Raw genomic sequence first — 24978 nt, 5'->3', positions numbered from 1 at the left:
CCTTGCATGCAGGGTGTACACTCAGTGCTGCTGCACTACTGAAAGGGTAGAAGAAAAGGAATTACAGTTACAAACTGTATAATTAAACCGCATACTACAAGCATGATTATGTTTGAGTTCATTATTGGATTAAATGTAAAAAAATACCCGGCCAGTTCCTCTTTTTAAGCACCGAAACCCTTTAAAAGGCAAAAACCAGTTGGCAATACTAACTCAAAAGCTAAGATTCTTGAGAACGTGATGATACACATTCATCATACCCATGGATATGGTTTGGGGGCGAGAGAGAAAATAAAATGTGTGCCACTCTTTCTGAATGGGCAGCAGTGACACACGAGACTTGCCCGGCCTATTATACCAGGAATTACACCCCTGGAAAAGAAACTTTGGATACCACATGATTAAAAACAATCCTGTGAATGTAATCGCTAAGTACCATCATGATAATTTCTCTTGCCACTTCAACACTTTTTATAGTTTACCTGAAAACAGCAAACCATAGGCCTAGAAATCTATTCAATCAAAGCAAGTCTTGAAAATGCACGGTTAAATCTGCCAAAACGCATCATTTCATCCTATTTTCAAATCCACAAGGAAATCAAGTGATGGCTACATTGCGGGATATTCCCATTGAGGCAGCCGATTCGATGCATGCATAATCACTACGTTACTCATTACACCTCTGCATTCAAAGTGCACATTTAATCCCGTCTGAAACGGAAGCCAGGGCCATTTCAGCAGGCAAGGACACAGGCAGGCACGGCGATATTGCAGTTTGCCGTCTTCAGGCATGATCAGAAGCACCTGAACGGGTCACATCTTCATGCAGTAGCAGCGGCTCCGGCGAGCACAGTGCCAAGATGACATGCTGGCTATATCCGCTCTTTCCTGCTATTGTGGTGCAGGAATATCCTACACAACAGTGTGCGAGTTCTCCATTGTACAGCTGAAGTTTGATTTATGCAGGAAGACTTGTTGTGCATCTTTTTACCAGCAACAATTTACTGCCAAGCAGAGCAAAATATTTAGGCTGAAATTTGCATTTGTCATCAAATGTTTTCATTTGTATTTCCATATCCTATTTGTTTTCTGACTACTAATTACACGTACATTTCTATAAAAATAGTAACTTTGCTTTTCACATTTTAATATTAAAGTCAAGAAGGTGAAATTAATTAAAGCAGTCAATTATATTCGCAATCTGTAAGATGGTCTCCTTCTGTTACAGAAGGAGCACTGCATGGCTTTAATCATTCCTCCCGGTCTTTCTGCCAGCAGGCTGTCATTTACGGATGGAAGTCAAGCAGACATTGCAAAAATTGATATGCTGCTTCTCAAGGTTTTAACCATTGAAATGAGGAATACTGGCTGCATTCAGGTTATCCTGCTGTATTATTTGCATCCCCACAGTGCATTCTGAGAAAAAAAAAAAACCAAAACAGAAGGGATGTATTTTTGGAAAACGTATCTGCATATTTTTACTGACTATGCCAAAAGCTAGCAAAAAGGATTAGCTCTCCTCCCCAGCAGTTCAGCCATTCTGGGCAGCTGCCAAAATTACCCATCTCAGTCTGCTCAGACTAACCTTCCTCATTCTGCAGAAATTCCAGTAGTTCCATTTCTTTTCTTTGTGCCAGTTAAAGTGCATTTTGCAGAACAGTGATTTACAGCCCTAATTCCCTTCCGCCAAACTCAAGACGGTGTCTTCAAGAGACGGGGAAAAGAATGCCTTCTTTTATACACATGCACCCTCCCCGCAATTTCTGTGTTTCTCTTAATTATAGGAACAATAAAACAATCAGATAATCTTTAACCAAAAAGTTCATGCCTAACAGAAGGAAATTTACACCGGACTGATAACATAAGGGTCCTGCTAACCATTAGTATCACACTCTTAACCTCAGAGCTCGTTTCTCCCACCCACTACCGAGCTGATTAACCTCATTTAACAGCTAAACATGCCAATCTTACTTTCTCCTCACACTTAAACCTTAGGCTATTTGTAGCAAAGACAAGAGAGAGATGGACGGGCAGGTAGAGGATGCCAATGGAACAGACGATTAATTCTCCATTTAACCTTCCAGGGAAGTGAGACAACAGAAAGATTGCTCATTCCGATGATCATCCTGTATTTGCTGTAACACACAGGACTTTAAAAGGGACCTTGGCAGCTGGGCTACTACACATGCAGCAGTAAGGAGTCAGCATGCCACTGAGGAGATGCTAACCATGGCTCCGACATCTTTAATATTCAACGCACTCTAAATTATTCTCCCAGTAATTTATACTAATCAATAGTTTTCTCTTCAGTTACCATCTAAAAGCAGAAGACTCAGTCTTCCACAAGTCTCAATCCCAGCACGCTGCGGATGCCTTCTGCTTCTTCGCAAACCGAACCAGTGACGCTGCTGGCACGCGCATCCTAAAACATTGATTAAAGGGACCAAAGCCTGGTGCTCCCTTCATCTCGAGGAAGGGGGAAACACCACCCGATTAATCACCTCCGCAGTATAAAGCGGAGCGGACAGGTAACTCTAACCACAGGAGAAGCGGCGGCAGGAGTGAGGAGGACTAGAACACCCAAAAGGGAAGCGGCTGTACACACTATAGGCTAAAAAACCCCAGCAGTCTTCACATATTTGCTGCAGGATATTAACTAGCCAGCTGCTCCTGCTGGTCTCAAATACACTTAATTCTTGGCTCAGATGCATCAATTGCTATGATTTCCAGCTGTATCCAAAAAAACCCCCTTTTTTCTGAGCCAGAAAGGCCAACATTGCCATCTAAATCTATCAGACTTCAGAGTTTATTATTATATTTTCAGTTTTTTATTTTAAAAAAATAATCATCAATATGAATTTCAAATCTAACCAAGCTTTTTTCCCTTCTTTCCCACCTTCCAAGTATGTTTTAGTTCCAATCACCACCTACCCACCCCCCAAATAAAGGGCTAGTCCGAATTTTAGAAGCTATAGATCTATTCCCCTTTTACCAGATGTGACACATCACATTCCAGCAGCATTCAGTCATTGCAGCTTCAGGCCCCAAACTACTTCTGCAGTCGTGTCTTACATAGCTTAGAGGAGAACAAAGGATGCTGGCTTTCTTTAACGGGAATAGCTACGTTACAAGGATATTAGACAAACAAAACACATGAACAGTCAGCTAGGATTAACATTGCTTAAAGTGGTGTTCTTGTAAAGCTGAGTCACACCACAAACTTCTGTGTTTCCTTTGAAATTGGGAGAGTAGCTACCAGTTCACCGATACAACATCTTCTCCTACGCCGAAGAAAGTCAATGGAGACATCTCAAGATCTGGATAATGCCCCTTAAAAACTTCTCTAGGTTTTCAAGCCTTAATGTTAATGAAATTAAACTGAGCAGTCGATGTTGACACCACAGGCTTCAAGCCACTTTCCCACTCCCAAATACATGCATCGAGGAACACAAACATCTTCCTTTCTTCTCTCCCAGTAGCATCAAGTCAAGTTTAGGGATACAGCCCAGTGAAGAGAATTGCCCATTGGAGCAGATCCACAAAGCCTCTTTAGAACGGAAAGTTAGTTTTAGAGAAGTTTGCCTTTGCAAAAATTGTTCAGTAATTTTCTTTTAAAACCCCGGGATTTTTAGATGTGAGCATGGTATTATTTAGACAACAAACAACGTGCTTACAAAATGTGTCAGATATAAACCTACTGTTCTAAACAGGGTTTTGCTCAAGGCAGAAAGGCACAAGTATACCAGTTGACAGTTAATGATGCCTGATGGTATCAACTGCACTATTTCTTTCATCAAAAATATCCCTCCCACAAGGAAGCAAGTATTCTTCCAATAACATTTAATGACAATACTTTTTTTTTTTTTTCCCCATAAGTAAAACACTTTAGGAAGACAAGACCCTTGTTCCTGGTAGTTTTATATCAAGTCGTGCAGAGAAGAAAGCCACCAAACAGAAACAGAACAACAGAAAACTTAAGTTTTTTCCCTGCTGTTCTCTCAGGTCCTGACTCTGAAACTCCACTTCATTATTATTGGAGTGTCTTCCCATCAGTTTATGGAGAGAAAAGCAGTAGCAGAAAGGAAAACCTAATAGCTCGAGTGCTTAAGTCCACAACAGGAAAACAAAAGCATTGGTTTGAACAATGACTATAAAACGCTCACGCAAATATTAACAGCTAATGATTCCTGAAAACATACTGAATGGATGAACTGTCAGTGCTACTTCAGGGAACAGCATAATTGTTTTTTCTTGCACACAAAGACACCACTACTCCATTTTTGGCAGAAGATGCACTCAGCCTTGCTCATCTGTTGGGTATGAAGCATCCAAGATGCATTCTCTGATGTACCACACCTGCAAAAAGACGGCAAAAAACACCCATGCTATGGCAGGACCATGTAATTACACCCCTGGCGCTGCCCAGGAGGCTTTGTACTCTGCCGTCACAGGTTAGAGACATGTCTTTGTGCTCCCATCCCTTCGCGGCAGCACTGCTTGTTCTTTTGCGTGTTGGGATCTTTTTGACGCCCATACGTTGTTTACAGGAACTCCAAATGGCAAGGCATACTGCGCTGCTCACCAGCGCTGGCATGAGATTTAACACTTAACATGCACAAGCCTAACCGATTTAATCATTTCGCATTACTCATGGTCATTACACACCGCCTCTTGCTGTGGGTCTGTAGTAACATGTCCGCTAATCCCTTCTCCAACACCTAGATAATAACTATCAACATTACAGTTTATAACTCTGGTTATTACACACTGATTTCATTCGAACTGACTTTAACGGCCCATCAGATGTACAAACTTACATTCCCATACAAAAGGATTCACAGCCTAATCCCGTCATCTGCCAAGACAGACGTTTGGGCAGGGCATGCTGTTTGAGAGAAACATACTGTGGTAGTTTGGGATAAGAAAGCATTGTGTTCAAGACTTTCTGGACAGATGTAGAGAAACCTTCACGATACTAAAATTCTGCTACAGCATCAGTCTCTATTTAACCATTTGCAATGGTGTTTCTTAATTTGGAGAACCACCTACATCTCTAATCTCACTAAACCATTCCCGATAAGGCGGCAGTTTGGAACTGCAAATACGAATAACCATCTGTGTCTTCTCATTAGCTTAAAAGAACTGGACCATGCAAGATTAATTTCATTTTAAAAACACCTCTACGAAGCCTTCTTTATTTAGTTAGGCAAAAAAACCCAAAACAATGTACTATTCTCTCTGGTTTTAGAATCCTTGCTTAAGAATTCATTTTCCTATCCAGTCTTAGTTTAGCATTAAATTAGATATAAGGTTGCATTAAGCAATTAGCTTATTCACAAATGCTACCTCTTGTTTAAGTGAGCATTTTTAAGATGCTGTAATATAGGGATTCTTCCAGATTATCCCAAGCACGGACCATTATGATCCCACATGCCCTGACTTCTTATTGAAGCAAATTAAGTGTCAGTTGATGGGCTCCATGTAAAACGTATTAATTTAATGTGAACTTCTGATTCCATTAAAGCCTGGCTGTAACACAGCGGCAGCGGTGCTCTTGAATGAAGTCATTTGTTGCTTACAACAGGCAAGAAACATCCCCTCCACAGAATCTCTCTGCTGGAAGTCAGACACTGCAGCATGAGGTTTCCCAAACATCAGAGCGATGGAGGAGTCCGTACCCTTGAACCTGTAGATGATACAGGTCTAGGTGATACAGGTAAGCTCACTGCACAGCAGAACTTGTACCCTCTGCGCTGTTAATACTTGGGGTTTCATTATAAAGGTAAGGTTAATATTACAGTCTTATTCTAGACTTGTGCTCTACTTAGCACACAGGCCTTTGAACAGCAGCAATTCCTTGTGAAGAGAATTACTAAAAGGACTTACTCTACAGAAAAACATTGCATAATTATGCCTCCCGATTACAGACACCTGGAAAGATGCTTCAGCCTGTTATTGGAACCACAATAAAAATAATCTGCAAGTTCATTTGCATTTTGTTCCCGACCACACGAGCTGTTTAAACAAAAGCCATGCATAATGTCACAAGAGTTCAGCAACATCAAGTAAAAGCAACAGCCATGCCTGCATTCCTGTAGAGTGAAAATTATGGTGCTTTTAATACAGTAAGAGAATCCTCATTTAATTGTGCAACATTCACAGCAACGTTAAACACATTAAGCTACATAGCTACGAGTCATATGCTCCTGCATTAGTTATTCTTGCAAACAACACTGCACTAAATGAAGGCCAGTTTTAAATCTAAGGTGTCTTTTGATACTTAGATAAACTTTGGATCTCTCCTTTTGTACTTGCACCCAGCCCCAAACACAGAAGTCCATTAACAAAGACACGAGATACTTAGTGAAAACAGGTCTAACACAGCAGGTGAGGCTGCTGTTGGGTGTTTTCACAATATTTTATACAACTTCCTGACAGAGAAAGCACCTAAAGATCTTCTGTCCTTGCAAAAGAAAAGTGCCAATTATGAACGTCAGTTATTTTTAATCTCATAGCTCACCAAGTGAAGAAAAAAAAAAATAATTGCTCGAAAGTCTTCCATTTACCCATGCATCCAAGGCTATTAATGTTGGTAGTCTATCTCCACATCACATAGTAGCAAATTCACTTGAAATACTGCTGCCTTAAAAGAAATAATGAATATTTTTTCCCCACTATAGGCAGATTGAGAAATAGGGTAAAACAGTTGAAGCCACCAAGCTCACTGCTGCCCAGCTTCCACTTAAAGCAAGGCCAAATCCAGAGACCCATCTTCCCCGATGGTCTAACTGCTCTTGGCTGAAGAACTTCAATCCAGCTTGCTCTCAGAACACGAAGGTGTCGGAGCTCTGAACTGAACAAGTGCCACACAAAGAAGTCTTTTGTTTTCCCTTGTGTTTATAATCTAATCAGCACCCTGGTTTCCAAGCCATTCTGCAGGACAGAGTCCAGAACTTCTGCAAGTAGGTAAGCGACTTTCACTGGGGAGAAAAGTTTTATACAGCTTCCTCTTTCCTCAAGGACTGCTCACTTTTTGCTTCTCTAAACCCATTTCATATTCTCCTGCAGAGAAAGATGAGGCCCACGACAACATAACCCAAACCTGCACATCACTGACCTGCCTATTCTGCAGCTGCAGATGATTTTAAATATGGACAAATCCGTGAGAAGTGGTCCAAGGCACAAGTCCTCCAGCAACGGCCAGGAGTACACCCTCTTGAAATGAACCTTCTTTTCAGCGTTTCATGCAAGCTCATAGCACCCTTACATTTCTGCGTGGCTCTTCTGCTACTCCCATTCATCTTGGGCATACAGACATCATAACTGCTTTGGAGGAACAGAGCTTTTACACTTTAAGGAGCAAAACCACAAAAGGCCTCTGTCTATTCAATCTTTATTTATGAAGTATCCATACTCTAGAATCGGAGAATAAATAAAATCCATTTTATCACTAGCGTCCTCCGCACCTTAAACCACTGCGCCGATCACAGGAACAGAACCATTTCCTGCAGCCTGCAGAGAAATGATTTCTGATTAGTCATAAACTGTTCCGGCTGATAAGATACCATCAGATCGTGAGCTCTCAGAGCAAGGCTTATGATGTAATTCATTATATGATAACTAATACACAAGGTAAACTAAACACTGCTTTCTCTTATGTTTGCCAGCACATCAAGACAGATTTACACATTTACGCCCAACTTGTCCCAGCAACCACAAACGCAAGAAATAATAGATTGAACTGCATTTACTCCACAGCAGCGGTGGGCACCGACAGGCTGCAGCAAAGAGTTGCAGGCAGAATTAACGCTAGCTGTATTACCCTCAGCACCAGCAACGTAAATTCATTTTTCACTCCTGTCAAAATCTTCATGACAGTGTTTACAACCCCTGAACAAATATATGTCTCTTAAGCGTGAAGAAATAACTCTGCAGTGTGGATCTAGGGCAGTTTGACAGCTGAAATGCAGTTTTTTCACTAGGTACAGCAGACTCCAGGGAAGGGGAGAGGGATTTGTTCAGTAACACGAGAAAGCAGGGACTGCCTGCCTTCCATTTTCCAGTAAGCTTAGCGGCAACTGAAGCTAACCCAGAACTCTTGCTAACAAAAGAGCCTTGTGAAAAAAGCAGCTTGGGCAAATGCAAGGCCTACAAGTTTGGCCTGTGGGCTTGGCTTTGGGGGGGGGGGGGGGGGCGGGGGGGAGTTAAGGATTTACTCTGTGCAATAACGGGAAAGCAGCCAAGAGAGCAAAGGCAAAACAGTCTACAATTAGAAAAATACATACAGCTCAAGAAAAGACTTAAGAAGTAGAAGGGGGAAAACATGCAACACAGAAGTGGAACTGCTCAAAAGCCTACCTCTAGGAATTTCCCACTGCAAAAGGGAAATGTTATGATGAACTTCAAACTTCCAATTACCGACATCAGTCCTTGGTTTTATTGAGACAGCCTTGCAGCTATCAGAAACACATCACAGACATGTGTGCTGCAAAACACTTAAATTAGCTAGGATATCAACTTCTAGCAAGCTGCTCCCTGTCATTAAGACAGGCAGCTACTATTCCCCACTCCGAGAGGATACTCAATTTCTACAGCTAGTCGGAATTCAGCAGACTGCGGGGGAGCCACGACTCTCTGCCTCCAAGATACCTGCAGCAACATTTTATTTGGAAAGGAAATGGCAGGCAGACAGTTCGCTTGACAAGTCAATTCTGATTCCAGGAATATGATACAGCCCATGCATGGCATAGTAAATATGATTAGGTTTAACTATGAAAGATCTGATAAGACTTATACTCAGACACCCATTTGACATAGATCAATATAGCATGGCACTTTTGGCAAGATGAGAATCAGAGCGCTGTATTTTGGGCTTCTTTTTAGCTCAAGTGTGCAGAATTTTGTCATCTTTGTAAATATTTCATTGTAGCATAGTAGCTACTACATCAGTCTTCCTGGGACAATGCTCAAATTCCCAGTTCTCTTCCTCTTGGACTTAACTGATACAAGGCATTTCCCCTATTTTGTAGGTATATCCGCTTATTTTTCTTCCTTTTTCTCTCTCTCTCTTTCTACCAACAATAAAAAGGAAATTTAAGAAGATGACGCATCCTGATTTCACTGTATTGGAGTACAGCATCATATTTCCAAGGCTGTTTCCCATGCTGCTATTCTTATTTTCCTCTGACAGGTCTCGGGGTGCTGAAGAGCATTCATCGTGCCAGCAATCCACTGACCGCCACAATTACGAAACAAAGAGGAAAAGAAGTCATCGAGCAACTAATACAATTGTGAAGAAATCCCATTTCTATAGAGATCGGACCAACAATCTCAAAACCTGTCATACTATACTCTCATTTTTAGCTTGTAGCCAAGTCCACGCTCACGTCAGTTCTGTCCGACCAAACTGTTTCCTTGAAAACAGCAGCACTACGCTCATTTTTACATATTAATACGGCAAACCCTTATCTCATTTGCCGCTGAAGTATACAGAAGAGCTCTGCATACTCTAGGCCTGCAGAAGACAACTGCAAGCGCAGCTTATGAAACAGCCAAGGCAAAGAACATTACATTCCTGTAAAACTGTTGTCGTAACTGCAGATAAAGTAATTACTCTGACTCATTTTGAAACAGGTAATCTGAAAAGCACAGGATTACATTACTGGATAGCGCTGCTAGCTACGAGTTAATTATCAAATACTGAATTCCCATGTAAGGAAATCACTAGCAAACATAAGTACTACAAACCTCATGCATTAAAGACAGCCGATCACGTATATACATTTATTTTATGACTCTGCCTATCAACAAGCTGCAATTTTATGGTATTTAGTACAGGAAATGTTTAGGTGTTTTGTCCTAACACTTTGGCACAGGCATACATCTAAAATTGCTGTGAAATACATTCAAGTAAACTCACTACTCCTAATGACCATTCTCTTAGAAGAAAATATTACCAAAATACAGTGACAGATGCTATAAAATTTAAGTGAGGGACAAGGAACAGAACACAGACTATGAGCTTGAAGAAAAGTACTGACTTAAAAAAAAAAGTCCTTTTTTGTTTACTTCCTGCAAAAGTCAAAAGCTGCCCATTATCCTCTACTCCCCCTGAGAAGCTGCTTTATCTACCCACCTATGCTACAACAGGGGCTTAAATTTCATTATGTGTCTCTGACATAGAGACGTACAAGCATCTCTGAACAAATGAGAAGCAGAAGTTGGACATCTTGAAGTAGTTTCTTTTTTTGCTAACCCTGCAATAGCAGGGCAGGAAACAGTAGCCCATCCAGTGCTTTGAAATCACATTGCAATTATTGCATACACTACTCATCGTCTCAAATTCTTTCGGTCAACATATAGAAATAGCCTGGTACAAGTGCTAATGTGAGAAACTTGTAGAATTGAAGTCTCCTGCACTGAAAAGGTCAAAACAAGCTTCCAGAGACCCTGCGCAGAGCCTGACCCGTGGAAGACAGCTTGCTATTATCCCGGCGTCCCAGTAAAGCCATGTGATTCCTTTGGACAGCTCAACTCCAACATCCACATCATTACTGAAATAAATACAGGCTACAGTAGAACAGAACGGAGCGAGAAAAATTTCTTCTGCAAATTGGAAGTTGGGTTGTTTATAAGGGAGTTACCAACAATACTTTGGTGCTCGGTTTCAGCAACGAAACTGCACAATGAAAAGGGATTATTATAACTGACTCATGTAATAATCACAGAAAAATCCATCCATTGTTTAGGGAAACTTAAAAATTGCTTAATGCTCTTAACTTAATCAAATGTATTTAAAGAGCCGAAGATAGGCACTGGCATGCCCGCCCCAGAATCTGAAGCTTCACTGGCTTAAAAGAAAATAAATCAATCTTATTCCAGGCCTTCAATACAGTTTTAATAGTTTGCTAAGATGCAAAACTACTAACATGAGTACTTTAGGAAAAAACTCCATTACGCCACTGTAAACTACACACTAGGTAGCGTTAAGCAAATATTTGTAAGAAATAAAAGCTTTCCACAGCCTGCCACCAAATATGACTTTGAACTCCTAGCCTCCATGTAACAATTTAACTAGTGATCGGACCTTGATACACGGTGGTTTCTAAAGCAGGGGGGTCCCATCCTGTTTCTCTTCTCCCTGGCGTGGTCACTTCAAACTTAGTCCTTTACCTCCACTTCAGCACATCAATTTTAGAAGAGTACTATAAAAAACCCATTAATAAATCAAGCAGGTCAGTATAAGTATCACCAGCACACATGACCACGTCAGACCGAAACGGAAGCCAAGCACTCCAAGAGCTTCATAGCTTCCACATAAAATCCAGCATGAGACTTGAGCTGATTTTCAAGGTTCTCCCTCTAGTCTTTAGCAGCACAAGAAGAATCCACATTTCTCCACAGATAACTGTATTCCCCCTTCCTTCACCTGCAGGTTTTTGTTTGTTGTTGTTGTTTTTTCTTATTCCTAATTCTCAGTTCTCTTTCCCATTTTTTTATCCCCAGAACACGGGAGACACTTCAAGAGATGATAAAAATAAAAATATTAGTACAGAGGAGCACTTTGGGATGGGAGGAAAAAATAATAAGAAAAAGAAATCATACAATAAAACAGATTTCAAATTTACTTATAGTCAAGAACGCTTACTGTAACTAAGGAGTATAATTCTATATAATTCTAGCCTTGCAGCAACTTAAAGATGCCATAGAAGTGTGCTCTAATATACACCATCACCGTTTTAAAAATACATTTGTATTTTTATGGTGCTCAGGACATTTCACTTGCAATTTCTCGCCTCCTACTGCTGCTAAGGACTCTCAGCAAAATGCAGACACCTTGCCAAAAGTCTGGCAGCCGAGGAGACAAGTAGTTACAGAAGAGATTTAAAGCCATAATAAGATCTAACACTAAGCTGTCGGAAAGTACAGGCAAACTTCTGTGGCATGAATTTCCTTTCTATTTTCTATAAACACCTAATGAAAGCTTTCATGAATGTCCTCTTGGAGGCTGCCAAGTTAAAATAGTGCATTATCTCAGCTGACCCACATGACTACAGGGAAGATTCTTACATCACAGCTCTAAGAGAAGTAATCTAGCAGGCTTTTAACTACAGGAAATTTTTCCCATGTAGGGTGAGGATTATTTCTGTTCAGAACTGCCTTATGACTTCATGGCAATCTGCTAGGAAGAGGAAAACCTGGATGTTTTGAGCATTGCCATTGCACGGTGGGTCTCCTGCTCTCTGGACGGAGTAGGGGTTTTCTGGCACTGGAACATTGACACTCATGTTGAGTCTGGGGGCTTCACGTTGAGTTCTACCACATGGATCTCCAGCTAGAAGAGGGGTTTACACAAGAAGCCAGCATGAAGCCCAGTATTACTCGAGAGCAAACCAAGGATGCCTGCCTGATTTCTACAGTTGAAAAACAAAATCCCAGTTAAATTGATAGCTTTCCTAAAGGATTGCTTTCAGGAATACATCGGAAAGATAGCATGAGTTGCATTTGGGCTAGCTGGTGACCTTACAAGAAAACGAAATACATCATTGGCACTGCACAAAGTGATCAGAAACAGCACCATATTCAACACCTACCGCAATCTACTAACACATAAACCTCACCTTTTCAAGAGATATTCTCACCTTCTCTCATTTCAGTATTCAGGCAAATCATCCATTTCGGGGAAAAACTGTTCCATTTCTGTATTGTAAGAGCAGTCTTAAATTCACACAAACATAATGTACAACTAGCTAAGCTTAGGTGTTAGACTGTAACCTGTACTAAGTTCAAAACACTGTTATTTTAACATCCTCTCTCATAAAAGGTCTTTGACTTACTGTTTTCATGAGTAAATGCTTTCTATATATAGCCATTCCCTTCGCTAGCCATGTTGTATCCACCCTGCTGTTACCACCTCAAACTAATTCTGAAAGGCTCTGATAAAACTGAGTGATAATAAGAGCGGGATTACTCTTCTGTGGAAAAGAACCAGAGACCCTGCTGGAATGTATTAACACAACATTTTCATTCGCTTCTGCAGTTCTTCAGCCCGAAATGCCAAGAATAATTGCAAGTTGCTGCTAAAGTGCTCACTGCTCTCCTTACCTTGACTTTAGATTTATCTCTATCTCTTCCTCCACATCCGTTAAGAACCAGCCTCAAAACTGAGATCTAGAAGTCACCGTAATCTCTGCCCCAATACTAAATACTTTTACTGAATCTATTAAAGATCAAGGAAACTGTTTATTAAAATGAGTAATGCTTATCTGCTTTCAGAGGGCAGGTGGAATACATACCTAGTACATAGTCTCCAAATAGTGCTCCTCTATGTCCATCACCTTATCTACATTTTAAGAGTTTTATTACCTTTACAAAGGTAAATATATTTAAGTGTAGCTTTTATGTGCAGTACCGGGATTCTAAGAACATAAGTATTAACAAAGGGTAAGAAATAAATTGCTCTTCAAAGGCTCCTATGACACTTGAGGAAATACATAGTACTCACACGGTCCTTCAAGAAATATAAGAATGCTCACTCTGTTTAAGCTGCTTTAATCACTTCTAGTACAATGGGCAGATTAATATAGTTTAGTATTTCTAGTTAATTATGGAGACTAGCCTTTACAGAATTGCCATTAAACCACCACTTGGATGGAAGCGAATTAATAAAGATGACAGCTAGGAGGATATAAAATTCAAGATTATGCATTTTTAAATATTTGTACAAAGGCAGAGCAGTCAAATTCACACAAACATAACAGTTGGTTTTGCTCAGTTGCATAAATTCCCAAGAACATAATTGTTTAGTACTTGAATTCACAGGCAAACAATGAAAAAAAAAACCCAAACCCAACAATTGATGAACACTGGCCCACACTGGAATACTCTCAAAGGCACTAGTCCCAGACTTACTGAAGCCTCATCCAGTCTCTGAAAGGGAGTAAGCTCAGTTTGCCTACTACTGCAAAGAAAGTTGTGGCTCAGTTTTCACAAATTAAATCCAATTTTAAGGCCGTCCGAAACACTGCAAATTGTTATTAGTGTGGGGGTATAAACTACTGGCAGTGGCAGCCCTGTCTATTTACAGAGATGGGCAGCAGAAGAGTTCCAGTACAAACTTGGTTTTAATGCAAAAGGCCAGCAACAAGGAACGAGTGACTAAGACAGTGACCTCGTTCCCCCGCCTTTCGACTGCCCTACAATTACAGGAGAATTAGGCCGAGTCGTGGATCCAAAGTCCACCTAAATCACAGCTCACCACGGGGAATAAATCCCTGCCCACGAGTCTAGAGCTGTATCTCACTGTGAATTTTATAGGAGAAAGATAAAACGGTAATTAACGCCTCACTGAACGCTGGCAAAAGAAAAAGGCTGTGTATTTTGAAAATAGGATAACACTTCTTTGAGGGCTGCAACAAAACGCCGCTAGTTCAGTGCATCGATGCCTAGCTCGCAGTACGGCAGCAATATGGCCTACCTTGACATGAGGACAGTAAGGCTCCTGTTATTTCACGCAGGAGATCATAAGTAGAGAAGACAGTAAATTCCTTCCAGGCATTGAAACTTAACAGGGAAGAGCCTGACTGCATTGCATATAAATGGATAGAAGAATCTGATGCCCAAAAGGGAAAGAAAAGCTCTGAAGGAAAATGGGTTTATTTGCCGATTCATCACAAGCTACCACCAGGAGCTTGCTGTCCTTCAGGGATAGTTATCACGAAATGAGCTTACTTACGTCCCATAGCCTTTCTTGAAAGGATAAAATTCTGTACAGCATCTCTGCAAGTGGGACTTCATTCCCAGGGTCACTTTGTCCCTCTTAACAAGAAAAGCTGGTCTCCCACTGACAACCGGCAGTTCCACACTCTGGTTAAGAATACAGATTAGTGGAAAAACATTTTGCAGGGCATTAAGGAGTTCTTAAGTGCTTTCGCACTCCCTTTTTCTCCCTTTCTTTAAAGAAAAATTAAAAAAAAGGATGGGGTTTCAAAATGGCATGGATGACAGAAACAGTCAAAGGTAAGGTGATTCTGGTATTGTCATTGGGGAAAAAACTCAATAGAAGAGTTAGGAACAGAATCCAGACTGCCCAATTCTTCATCCTATGGTCAATGCCTTACCGAAAAGGTTAGAGGGGGAAATCAAGATTATTTTTTTTTTTTTCCTAGACCTGCAAGGGGGGGAATTTTCTTGTTGCTTTAATGAGAATAGCTTTTTGAACCCTTAAAATACTCTACTGTGATTAATACACCCATGCTATTCTACAGAACTAGGTAAAATTACACCAATATCTAGTATTTTTGTCAACTGGATTTGACTTGTCAGGACTTGACTGCTATATGATTGAACTGACATGGGCCTGCTAAATTTAAATTCTGTTCTCTGCATCAGAGAGCGCTTCATTAAAAAACAAAAAGAAAAAAGAAAAAGACATAGTTCTATTTTCTACCCTCAGAGACACGCAGACAAATTTTACCTGTAAGAATCCACAGAAAGAAATATATTTTCTTTTGAAACCACTGACTTGGAATAAATACTGAGCCAGGATCCCTTGGCTCTCTAACTCCAGCATGAGTCACTGCATGGACTGAACACATCTACTGTATTTAAGGGTAAAAAGGGGGAACCAATCCTATTACACATCATCACTTCCTTCAACATCTCTGTTAATGAGCCATTGTAAAGTTAGTACGTTTTCTTGCCCACATGAAGAGGACTAAGTTAATTCTTCCTCCCTGGCATTCCTCTTTTTAGTATAGGGTCTCTGAACTGTCATGTCTTTCAACCAACTTATTCTCTGCTTACATACGCAAAACCTCCATACATTTCAATGCAAACAAACCCGGGTTTCTAATGCAGCGGCACATCTGTACTGATAACCGCACAATACTTTATCTGAAGTTTACCTGTTCACAAAGGCTTTGTAATTTCTATTCAGCTTCATGAAACCATGTAAGATCGGGAAAGCAAAACGTTTGGCTTGACCATAGCGCCAAGAGATTTATGAAGTTACATGGAATTGAGGCTCAGGCTCTAACACCAAGTTTTGCTTTTGACTGTATTTCAGTGGTAATTCAGAATAAATCCACTGAAGTTAGCATCAGATTGAAGATTAAACTTGGAGGCCCATTACAAATAGCAGCAATGCAAGCCATCTAAAATCCTTCTCTACAGTAACCCACATTGGTGGTTTCCAGGCAAAAAAAAGGCCAAAAAAAAGGGAGAATTGAACATTTCTCCATTGAGAACAAGCTCCAAAACGCAGCAGCGGGTTTATTTTTGAAGCCATGACACAGAAAGCAGACGTGACTAGGTTCAGTCCCAAAAATCTACTTGGAAGGGGATTCAAATTAACAAATTGAGTCCAGTAACCATCAAGTCACGTGTAGATGAGTTAGAGTGTGGAAACGCTTGAACAAAAGGCTGAAGAAACGCATCATCTGTGATTCACTTTCACACAGTAACAATGCAACTCGTCCATGTTCTGTGTCATTAACGAGCAGGACGCATCGTTAATAGGCACAGAGCACCATTCTCTCCAAGCTCTCTCGATGCTCTTGTTATTGAAGTAGATCCAGAGGCAGAGTTGATGTCATTTTTGTACATGGATCAACACCACTCCCAGTAAATAGAACAGAAGAGAAAGATTCCCACACATTTTAAGGGTTTTTTTTAAAAAAAAAAGCTAATAATTTCATTTTTAAAAGGCTTTTGAAGCTAAGCACCTTGTTAATCCATAGTAAAGTAGATGCCTCCCAGTTGCCAACTCTACAACAGTACTAGAGAGTCACCAAATTATTCTGGCATTCTCATAAACATCTAGCACAACCCATGCAACCCAGGTAACGCACTAGCAGGCACTGTTATATCACCTTATCTTTTTTCAATCCTACTTTGAAGCAGAAAGATCTAATCTGTTAAGCTCACCATATACTACGACAATATTATCCCCCCCCCTATTTTAAACACATCATGAAGTGGAGACGTGTTCCTTTAGGCACAAGGGTGGGAGGTTAGATGCACAGAATGTGAGAAAAACACGACCAGGATAACACCAGCACGTGAAAGCGGCCGGAGGGCACTTACACAGGACGTAACTGGAGACAGTGAAACATAGAAAATACCCTATAGAAGCCAGACGTACGGTGGGGTAGAGCAGAACGGAGTTTGAAAACTGGTTTAAAAGCACAGCCGTGCTTTGTTCAATTTATTACGTTTTATTACTTAGCAGTTTAGGGTTCTGGATAATCTTTTAGTTCAGAATGGTCACAAGGTCACAGAAAAGCTTCAGTTAGACTAAATGGCCTACAGATACTGTTAAGGTTTTAACTATTTTTAAAGACCAAGCTGGAAGAAATCTCTTCCCTTCTTGTACAAAAAGGTTGGTCTTAAACATTAAGATGGAGACTTAAACAGTAAAGAACAACATCCTGTGAATATTTCTAGCAAGCTAAAATAAAAAAAAAAAATTTAGTCACAGAAAAGAATACGCAGGAAGCCAACATCAGACCTGGCAGAGCATCACCACAAAACCTTAACCACAAAAAAGCAGCTGTTAGCCGTATGAGGGTTCAGTGCTTTCTTTAGCTACAAGCCCAGCACTCAAACGGCATTACTGCAACGAAAGCCTAGGATTACAGATGACGAAGAGCTAGAAATAATTTGTTTCTGTGTTTGTTTTCACCTCAGCCCTAAATTGCAAGGGTCTTCCGAGATTATTTGGGTTTAAGATCAGAGGTATTTGGGGGGTTTTGCTCCCAGACCTACTCAATGCTTAAGCTGTGCTTTGAAAGCCTGGTTTTTCGCTTACAGAAAGTCCGAAGCTTCCCACCATGAGTCACAGAAGGAATCAAAAGGTAAATTCAAAATATACACAGAAAGTCCTGTGGTTCTCTTGCAACAGAGGAAGCTGTTCTTTGAAAAATACTGCACAGATCCTGGCCCAAGTTTCTCTGAAACTCTAACCACAACATGAGGTGGTGATTTTTCTCTCCACCACATCCAATCTAGTTGATCTGCAAATTCACTATTTTAATTAGAATTCAGAGTTAACAGTTAGCCAAAGGTAAAGTTCAAAATAAATAGCTAAGACAGCTATTTCAAATCAGTCATAACGTATCTTAGCACTCCCTGGTTGCTCCCATTACAAGCCAGTTTAAGTAAGGCACACACAGAGATTTATCTACTTAAATATTTAACAAAGTAGAGCCCCAATCCCACTGTGGAGCACTGTTAGAAAGCAGGATCAAAGGGAAACCTCCTCCTCCCCTTCTTAACCTTCTCCTACATTACTACAACCCAGAAGTCCCAGTTTCTAGCTATACCATGGCAAAAAAATAAATAAATCAGAGATTTGTTAGAGTGCTCCAGATATTTATGTATATTCTAAATGCATGTCTTTGCAGCAGCATTTTAGAAGCAAAGACAGCATCATTTAAAGAAAAACGTCTGACACCCAAACAAACATTATTCTTACACTGCTTAACTCGCAGTACAACTTTCCAACCCACAATTAGAAGGGATGTATATTTTTGTGATACAGCCAAGTTTTCTCATATTAGGCAAGTTTATCCATTCTCCACAGAGAAAACTCGTGTCCTCCCAGTGCAAGTAAAAAAGTCTTTTCAAGACTCCGTATCAGGTTTCACCAGAGCGAGCGTTTAACATCAAACTTCACATTTTATTAAGGGGTATCCAAAAAATCTCTAATACCAGGCTGCGTGACTGCTTTAGAAGCAGTAAGGAACACTAAATTTCAGTGAAAAGCCACACTGAAACATAACTACCCCTTTAAAACATAAAAAGAAAAGGAGAAATACCAGAATTAAATATATAGAGAGAGAAAGATAGATATGGCTTTACACAGAGACTGCATTATTACCAGCTCTGTAACCAATTGAAACACGGACAGAAGTCTAGCATGCTGGTTACATTCTTCTATAGGGATAAAAAAATTATTTGTTTTTTATTGGGTCTATGCGGAACATTTGCATCTTGTTAGCGCTGATATTTTAGCTTTAAAAGTTTTCAGACATTCCTCCAGGGCTTATTTTAAGCACATTTTTATTAAGTTCCCTTCTTTTAAAAAAAAAGGGGGGGAGGAATCCAGTTAGTTTTGACGCGCATTGCCTTTGACAATGATAATCTTTGTCCTTTCCAGCTGCAGTAAATTTAAGATAATCTCTTTTTTCAAGTGGACTTTATTAATCTTCCAAATGAAATACCATCCTGAGGTAAAACAATTATTTCCAGTTCAACCCTTAGTAACAGCTAAGTCTCTGCTGGAAAAAGACAACTAACATCTGGCAGATTCAATATCTGCACCAATTAAGAACAATTTTGAAACCATAATATACAAATCTATTCAAGTGTTCAGACTAAAGCTCTTCACAGACAGATCAGCAGCCTTCTTGCAGCTAAAAAAAAAAAAAAAAAAAGAAGGGAGAACAGAGAATGACTGCAGAAGGTTTTCACCGAGTCAGCAGTCTCGCTGGCCACACGCAGCAGTATTTTGACTGTCATAACACACAGCGATGCTCTTAGCTCTTCAAGGGAGATCTCCCTGTGAGCCTGGAAGCCGAAAGGTGAGACAGGTCGCCCAAAGGAGCCGCCGCTCGCCCAGTCTGCGTGCTGTCCTCAGCATCGCTGCCCGACGTATTCCATCCGCACAGATTTTGACGTCCTGCCTTAGCCAGGAGACAGCCCGTCAGCGCTTCAGCCTCCATAGGCAACGTAACTTGACTAACGGGGCAGGGGGCAAAACAAGCACATTTGTTTTCCCTTTCCCATAAGCCAGTAGATTTAAATATCTTACCAACGAAACAAGGGGCATCATCTTTCTTTTGAGATGCCAAGGCCGCGTTCAGGTGCCTGAAGGACCCCCTAGCAGGCAGGTAACCAGGGACAGGCAGGTAGGTAAGGACAGGCCGTGCTGGCTTCACAGCCCCAACCGCTCGTCAGAAAAATGGATTTTTCTTCTAAATAACCTCAGTGGATCACAGGAACGCAACATCCCTCGCAGGGCAGTGGCACAGTCATGTGCCTAAAATTAAACCTGCTTATCCCCCTCCACGAAGCTGGGTACCCAGGGACAGACAGATCCCAGATTCAAATACTGGTCATTTAAAAACCCACAACTGGTTAATCTCACCTCAAAGGAGGTGAAGCAGTACTGTTTTGGTTTTTTCCTGCCAAAAAAAACCTACTTCACTCGTGTGTTTCAACTTAAAAAAAATCTGACACTTACCTCCATTTTCAGATAATTGTCCCTGAAATTATTTTTTATTGAGCTAGTTTGCACAGAAAGTGGACAACTGTACCTTTTCTTGTTAAAAGGGTAGTAACAGATAAAAAGTTACAAAGGATTTGGAATTAGATGTATGGCCAAAGGCTGTTCTAAATGTTCATAGTTTGAAAAAACCAAACAAAGGAAAATAAAATTTAAGTTTATTTTTCCTATAAATCTCCTCCAGTTGCTAACTCCCACAGCTGAAGTCATAATCCGCAGTGTAAAATCATGATCATTACTAAAAAAATATTGTAAGATTAAGAGAACGCATTAAGTAGAAAAAGATTCAAATTTATATACCATTTGTGTAAAATAACATCATCTGGGGGGGGAAGGCAATTTTGGTCTGAAATACCTGCTGGACTCCTGAGGGGGAACATTTTCTCATTTGTACTTCAGATACAAACAACAGCCTGGGTAAAACATGCCCGAGGTGCTCTACTGACTAGGCACTCTGATATTTTCTAGGCCTCAGAACTCCAGTTTCTTGTGTTAGGATGTCCAAGAAAAATTATTTTGGGGAATGGAACAAAGGAGTCGAACATATTTTCCTAAAATGAAGCTATTGGTAATCCCAAAAATTGTACAGGCAGAATTTCATTGGAAAGAGCATCTTAGTGGAAGATCATCTATTATTTTTAAGAGCAGTGGTAAAGCTACCTTTAAAAGAAACAGAAGGGATTATTTCATCTCTGAATTCCATCATCGCATTTTTCAATTCACAAGTATGACATCAATGAGTTTGTGTTTTCAACAACAGACACATCACATGAGCATGTCTTGAAAAATGCAGTATTCACTCGAGCAGTATTCACTGACTTAGCAATGTAATCATCTGCCTGGTGTTTTCCTGGGAGCCCAATATTTCAAACAAGAAACATTTGCTAGCTGTGCCCTTCTTAATCAAGTGGTCATCCTGGAAAGGAAAAAAAAAACAAAAACCCTCCATTGTTTTAGGAAAAAATATAAACGTATTGCTATCTGCTTAAGCATTCTTGCACATCGAGTTGGTGGTTTATTGCTCAGATTAGAAGGCCTGATGGCTTCAAAAAGGCTGCTGTGCTCTGCTGGCTCTCGAGCTAAATAAAACGGTTGTTTTCTTGGTATGAAACAACAGCAGCAGCATATAAAAAACCTTCTGGTACATCTTGCAAACAGGGTGTCTCCAACACAAAGATATCTGCGCTCTGGAGCAGCGTCATTTCAAAGGACCACCTGCCTGCCATGGGGGCTGCCCATGGGTCTGTTTATAAACATGCGAGCATCTTTGCCAGATCCCAAATCTGCGGTAGAAACTTGTGCACGCCCCTAACTTTCTGCAGGCCCTAACAGCACCGTCAGGAGACGGGCACAAGGCTGATTTTCCACTTGGAGCTCATTTCCCTAAATAAAATTCAATCATCAAAGGGTTCACAGCAAGATAAGGTAAACCCCAAGGTAAACGTATGTACACACAAAACGCCACCACAAAGAACCCCTTCCCTGCAAAAACAAACAAGAAAATATTGGTACCAATCTTTACAGGATTGCTGACAAACACTGCAACACCCCATTAGCTCATGATAATGAAATCGAATTGACTAATCTACTCTGACTGCGAGAATTAAATTTAAAACAGCACACTATTACTCCGTAAGCATGCAAAAGCGTGCTCAAGGCCACAAATGAAAAAGCCAATCTACCCCAAAAGAGCTTAACGTGTGATGTCCATCTGATCAGTGAAGGTCACAGAAGAGTGGAGTAATCATTCCAATTACATAGTAATGAACGTACCATAAAAGACACACTGCAGATAGAATACTAGTGTGATACGTGTTGATATGCATTAATCAAATTTTATTTTCAAGCATCAGGAGAAAAACCTGTTTCAAGAGCAGGAAGGGCGATGAGAGTAAGATTTGCAATTGCCTACAAAGAGGCCCTCTTTGCTCCATCGAATTTATTCAGTTTATGCAATCCCCAAGAGTGTGCAAGTGGTCACACCTGAATACAGACTCTGGGGTGAAAATTTGTTGTACGCAAGTGAGTGAAAGCCGAATAGACAGAATCGATGACGTATCAGCCAAAAGACTGAACTTAAATTGCCCACAAGTCTTCTCTGCCCCAAGAAAAAAAGTAAATAAATCACGTATCCATTAAAAAGAAGAAGTATCCCCAGCTTTTGGTGACACAACCCACACCCAACACATATCTTCCTTAACCACGCCACCACCAAGCGCAACTTCCTCTGAAGCATCGCTACTCCCATCTCCTTGGTACCAACCCTAGAAACAAAAACAACCCCGTGCCACAATGGCAGCTACTCTTATAGACTGAAAAAAAAGAGGTCAACTCCTTTTTCCATCCAGATTCAGTAGGTGCTCCAGCCACAAAGTACTGAGCAATCAAGGCACGCAAGCTTTAAGAAGATGCACTGAAAGTAGATGGTACTTTAGTTACCAAACAGGCCAGAAATTATTACTTGAACAGCATATGCCTGCCTATAAAACCTCTCTAAATGGAGTTAATTCCCAAGAAGAGGTCTGTTATAAAAGCTGATTTCTAGAGGTATGCAAAGAGCACACTGCAGTCCTGTTACTGTGGACAGAAGAAATTCAGCTACGCTTCACAGGCCACAGAGCCGAGAAATGCCGGCTGCCTCCAGAAAAAAACCCAAACCATAAGAACAGATGAAGTCTGTTCTTCAAAAAAATAATAAAAAATACAAGGCTAGGAAAGGAAGAAACGCATTTTAAGCCTAAATATGACAAAACTCCAACCGGGAGTGCCCACGCCAGCCCCAAAGGACAGGCAGCTCGTCAGACAATGCAGGAATCTCCCTGCAGAATCCCAACTACCTTTTTTTTTTTTCTTCCCCTCTGGCCTCCATCTCTGCCACAGCTAGGTTGAGCAGGCAAATACAGCAAACCGAAGGGAACGCTATCCATCACCGGGGGGGGGGAAAAAAACACCATTTAAAAACCCAGGGCTTCCCAACAGGCTAAGAGAAACCTCCAGATTACCAGGGTTTACCAAGCCTGTCGTTTGGGCTTTTGTTTTCACTAATTCAGAGGAACATCTTGGAGTGCAAACCTTCCCCTGCAGTATTTGCAACCCAAATATTGCAGCACTGAGCTAATTTCGGAGAGCTGGCACACAAAATCGACTACTGGAGTGATTAGTCCAGAAAATGAAGGCAAGCTAAATTTAGGCGTAACTATGCAATGCAATATTAGTAACAGATTATTTCCCTCTTCCAAAAAGGATTTTTTTTTCATTATTTTTAAGTCAAGCTGACAATGCTCCTATGCAGATCAAGGCTCTCCAGCCTCCCAGGGAAGGACCCTACAACGTTCTGGATGCCAAGCCAAGATGCAGACCCCCCCCCCCCGCATGAGGCAGAGCCTTCTCCAAACCCCCGGGAGCATCCCAGGACCATCCTCCCCAGGAAGGAGCCCTGTCCCCGTATCCCCAGGGCTCTCCCCACGCTCCCCAAATGCTTCCTCCGCCCCAAGGAGGGACTCGCCCGTTTCCCCGCACTGCAGGAGCTGCCGGCCCGCATCCCCCCCCCCCCCCCCACCTTCTCCCGCAGCCTCACGGCCCCCACCAGCCGCTCACTTTCTCTTGTACTCATCCCGCTCCCGCTTGACTTTGGCCAGCACGTTGTAGAGGGCACGGATCTCGGGGGTGATGGTGTCGATTTGTACCCCGACGCCGTCCGGATGGATCCAGGAGACACCGGGCCCTTGCACCGTCTCCAACCCGCCGCCTCCGGTACGCCGCACCTGGGTGTAACTCCAGATGGTACCGGGCAAGCGGCTGTAGTGGGGCGGCGAGGCGAGGGGAGCGGCGGCCAGGCCGTGGCCGGGGCCCGACGGCGGCAGCAGCGGGAGGGTACCGGAGTCGGTCTGCACGGCCTGGTCGCGGGAGAAGGTCTTGTAGCGCAGGCGGCGGTCGCGTTCGCTCTGCTGGGCCGCCAGCTGCTTCTCCAGCAGCCGGTTGCGCCGCTCCAGCTCGTGGACCTTGGCCAGGAAACAGCGGAACCGCACGTTCAGCCCCTTCAGCAGGTGGATGTTGGAGCCCAGGTCGTTACGAAGCGCCGCCGTTACCGGCGGGCCCCCCGCCGCCGCCGCCGCCGCCGCCGCCGCTGCTGCTGCTGCTGGGCTCCCGGGACCGCCGCCACCGCCGGGCCCCAGCGGGCAAGAGGCGGCCGCCGCGCCGGGGGAGAAGGCGCGGGCCATTTCCCCGAAGAGCAGCGAGTTCATCGCCCGGCGGCCGCCTCAGCCCCTGAGGTGAGGTGAGGGCGGAGGGGGGGGGGGGGGGGGGTGCGGCCGGAAGCGGCGGTTTAACGGTCGCTGAGGCGGAGTGACCGTTGGGGAGCGCGCGGGCCGCTAACGGCCGCCGAGCTGAGCGCTGAGGAGAGAAGGAGAGACCGATACCGGTACCACCGCCGTCTCCTCCTCCTCACACTCCTGCGGCCGCCGCCGCTGCCCGGGCACTGAGCGGCTGCCGGCGCGGGGCGGAGCAAACCCGGCTCCGCCTCACCGCGGCCCCGGCCCCAGCTGCTGCGGGCAGCGCTACCGCCAGGCCACGCCCCCTCCCCACAGCCTCGCCCTGCCCATAGCCACGCCCCCTTCCCCATAGCCACGCCCCCTTCCCCATAACCACGCCCCAGACCCCGCCCCCTCCCCAAGCCACGCCCCCCGGTGCCG

At 42.4% G+C, this 24978-nt stretch overlaps 1 protein-coding gene across 2 annotated transcripts in view; it reads right to left on the bottom strand.

Moving 5' to 3' along the window:
- IFFO2 (intermediate filament family orphan 2) overlaps positions 1–24766 on the bottom strand; it is a 36730-nt gene extending 11964 nt beyond the window's left edge. Inside the window, exon 1 of one of the 2 annotated variants that reach the window (XM_075772923.1) lies at positions 23885–24766. In XM_075772923.1, the coding sequence (XP_075629038.1) occupies positions 23885–24531 (647 nt within the window). In that variant the 5' untranslated portion in view covers positions 24532–24766. The remainder of the gene's footprint in view (positions 1–23884) is intronic. The other variant, XM_075772924.1, reaches the window with a different exon arrangement.
- Positions 24767–24978: the final 212 nt, after the last annotated feature.

Source organism: Balearica regulorum, chromosome 21, assembly GCF_011004875.1.
Source record: "Balearica regulorum gibbericeps isolate bBalReg1 chromosome 21, bBalReg1.pri, whole genome shotgun sequence".
Lineage (NCBI taxonomy): Eukaryota > Metazoa > Chordata > Aves > Gruiformes > Gruidae > Balearica > Balearica regulorum.
Note: the sequence above shows the minus strand (reverse complement) of the source record. Positions and strands in the feature narration are given on the sequence as shown.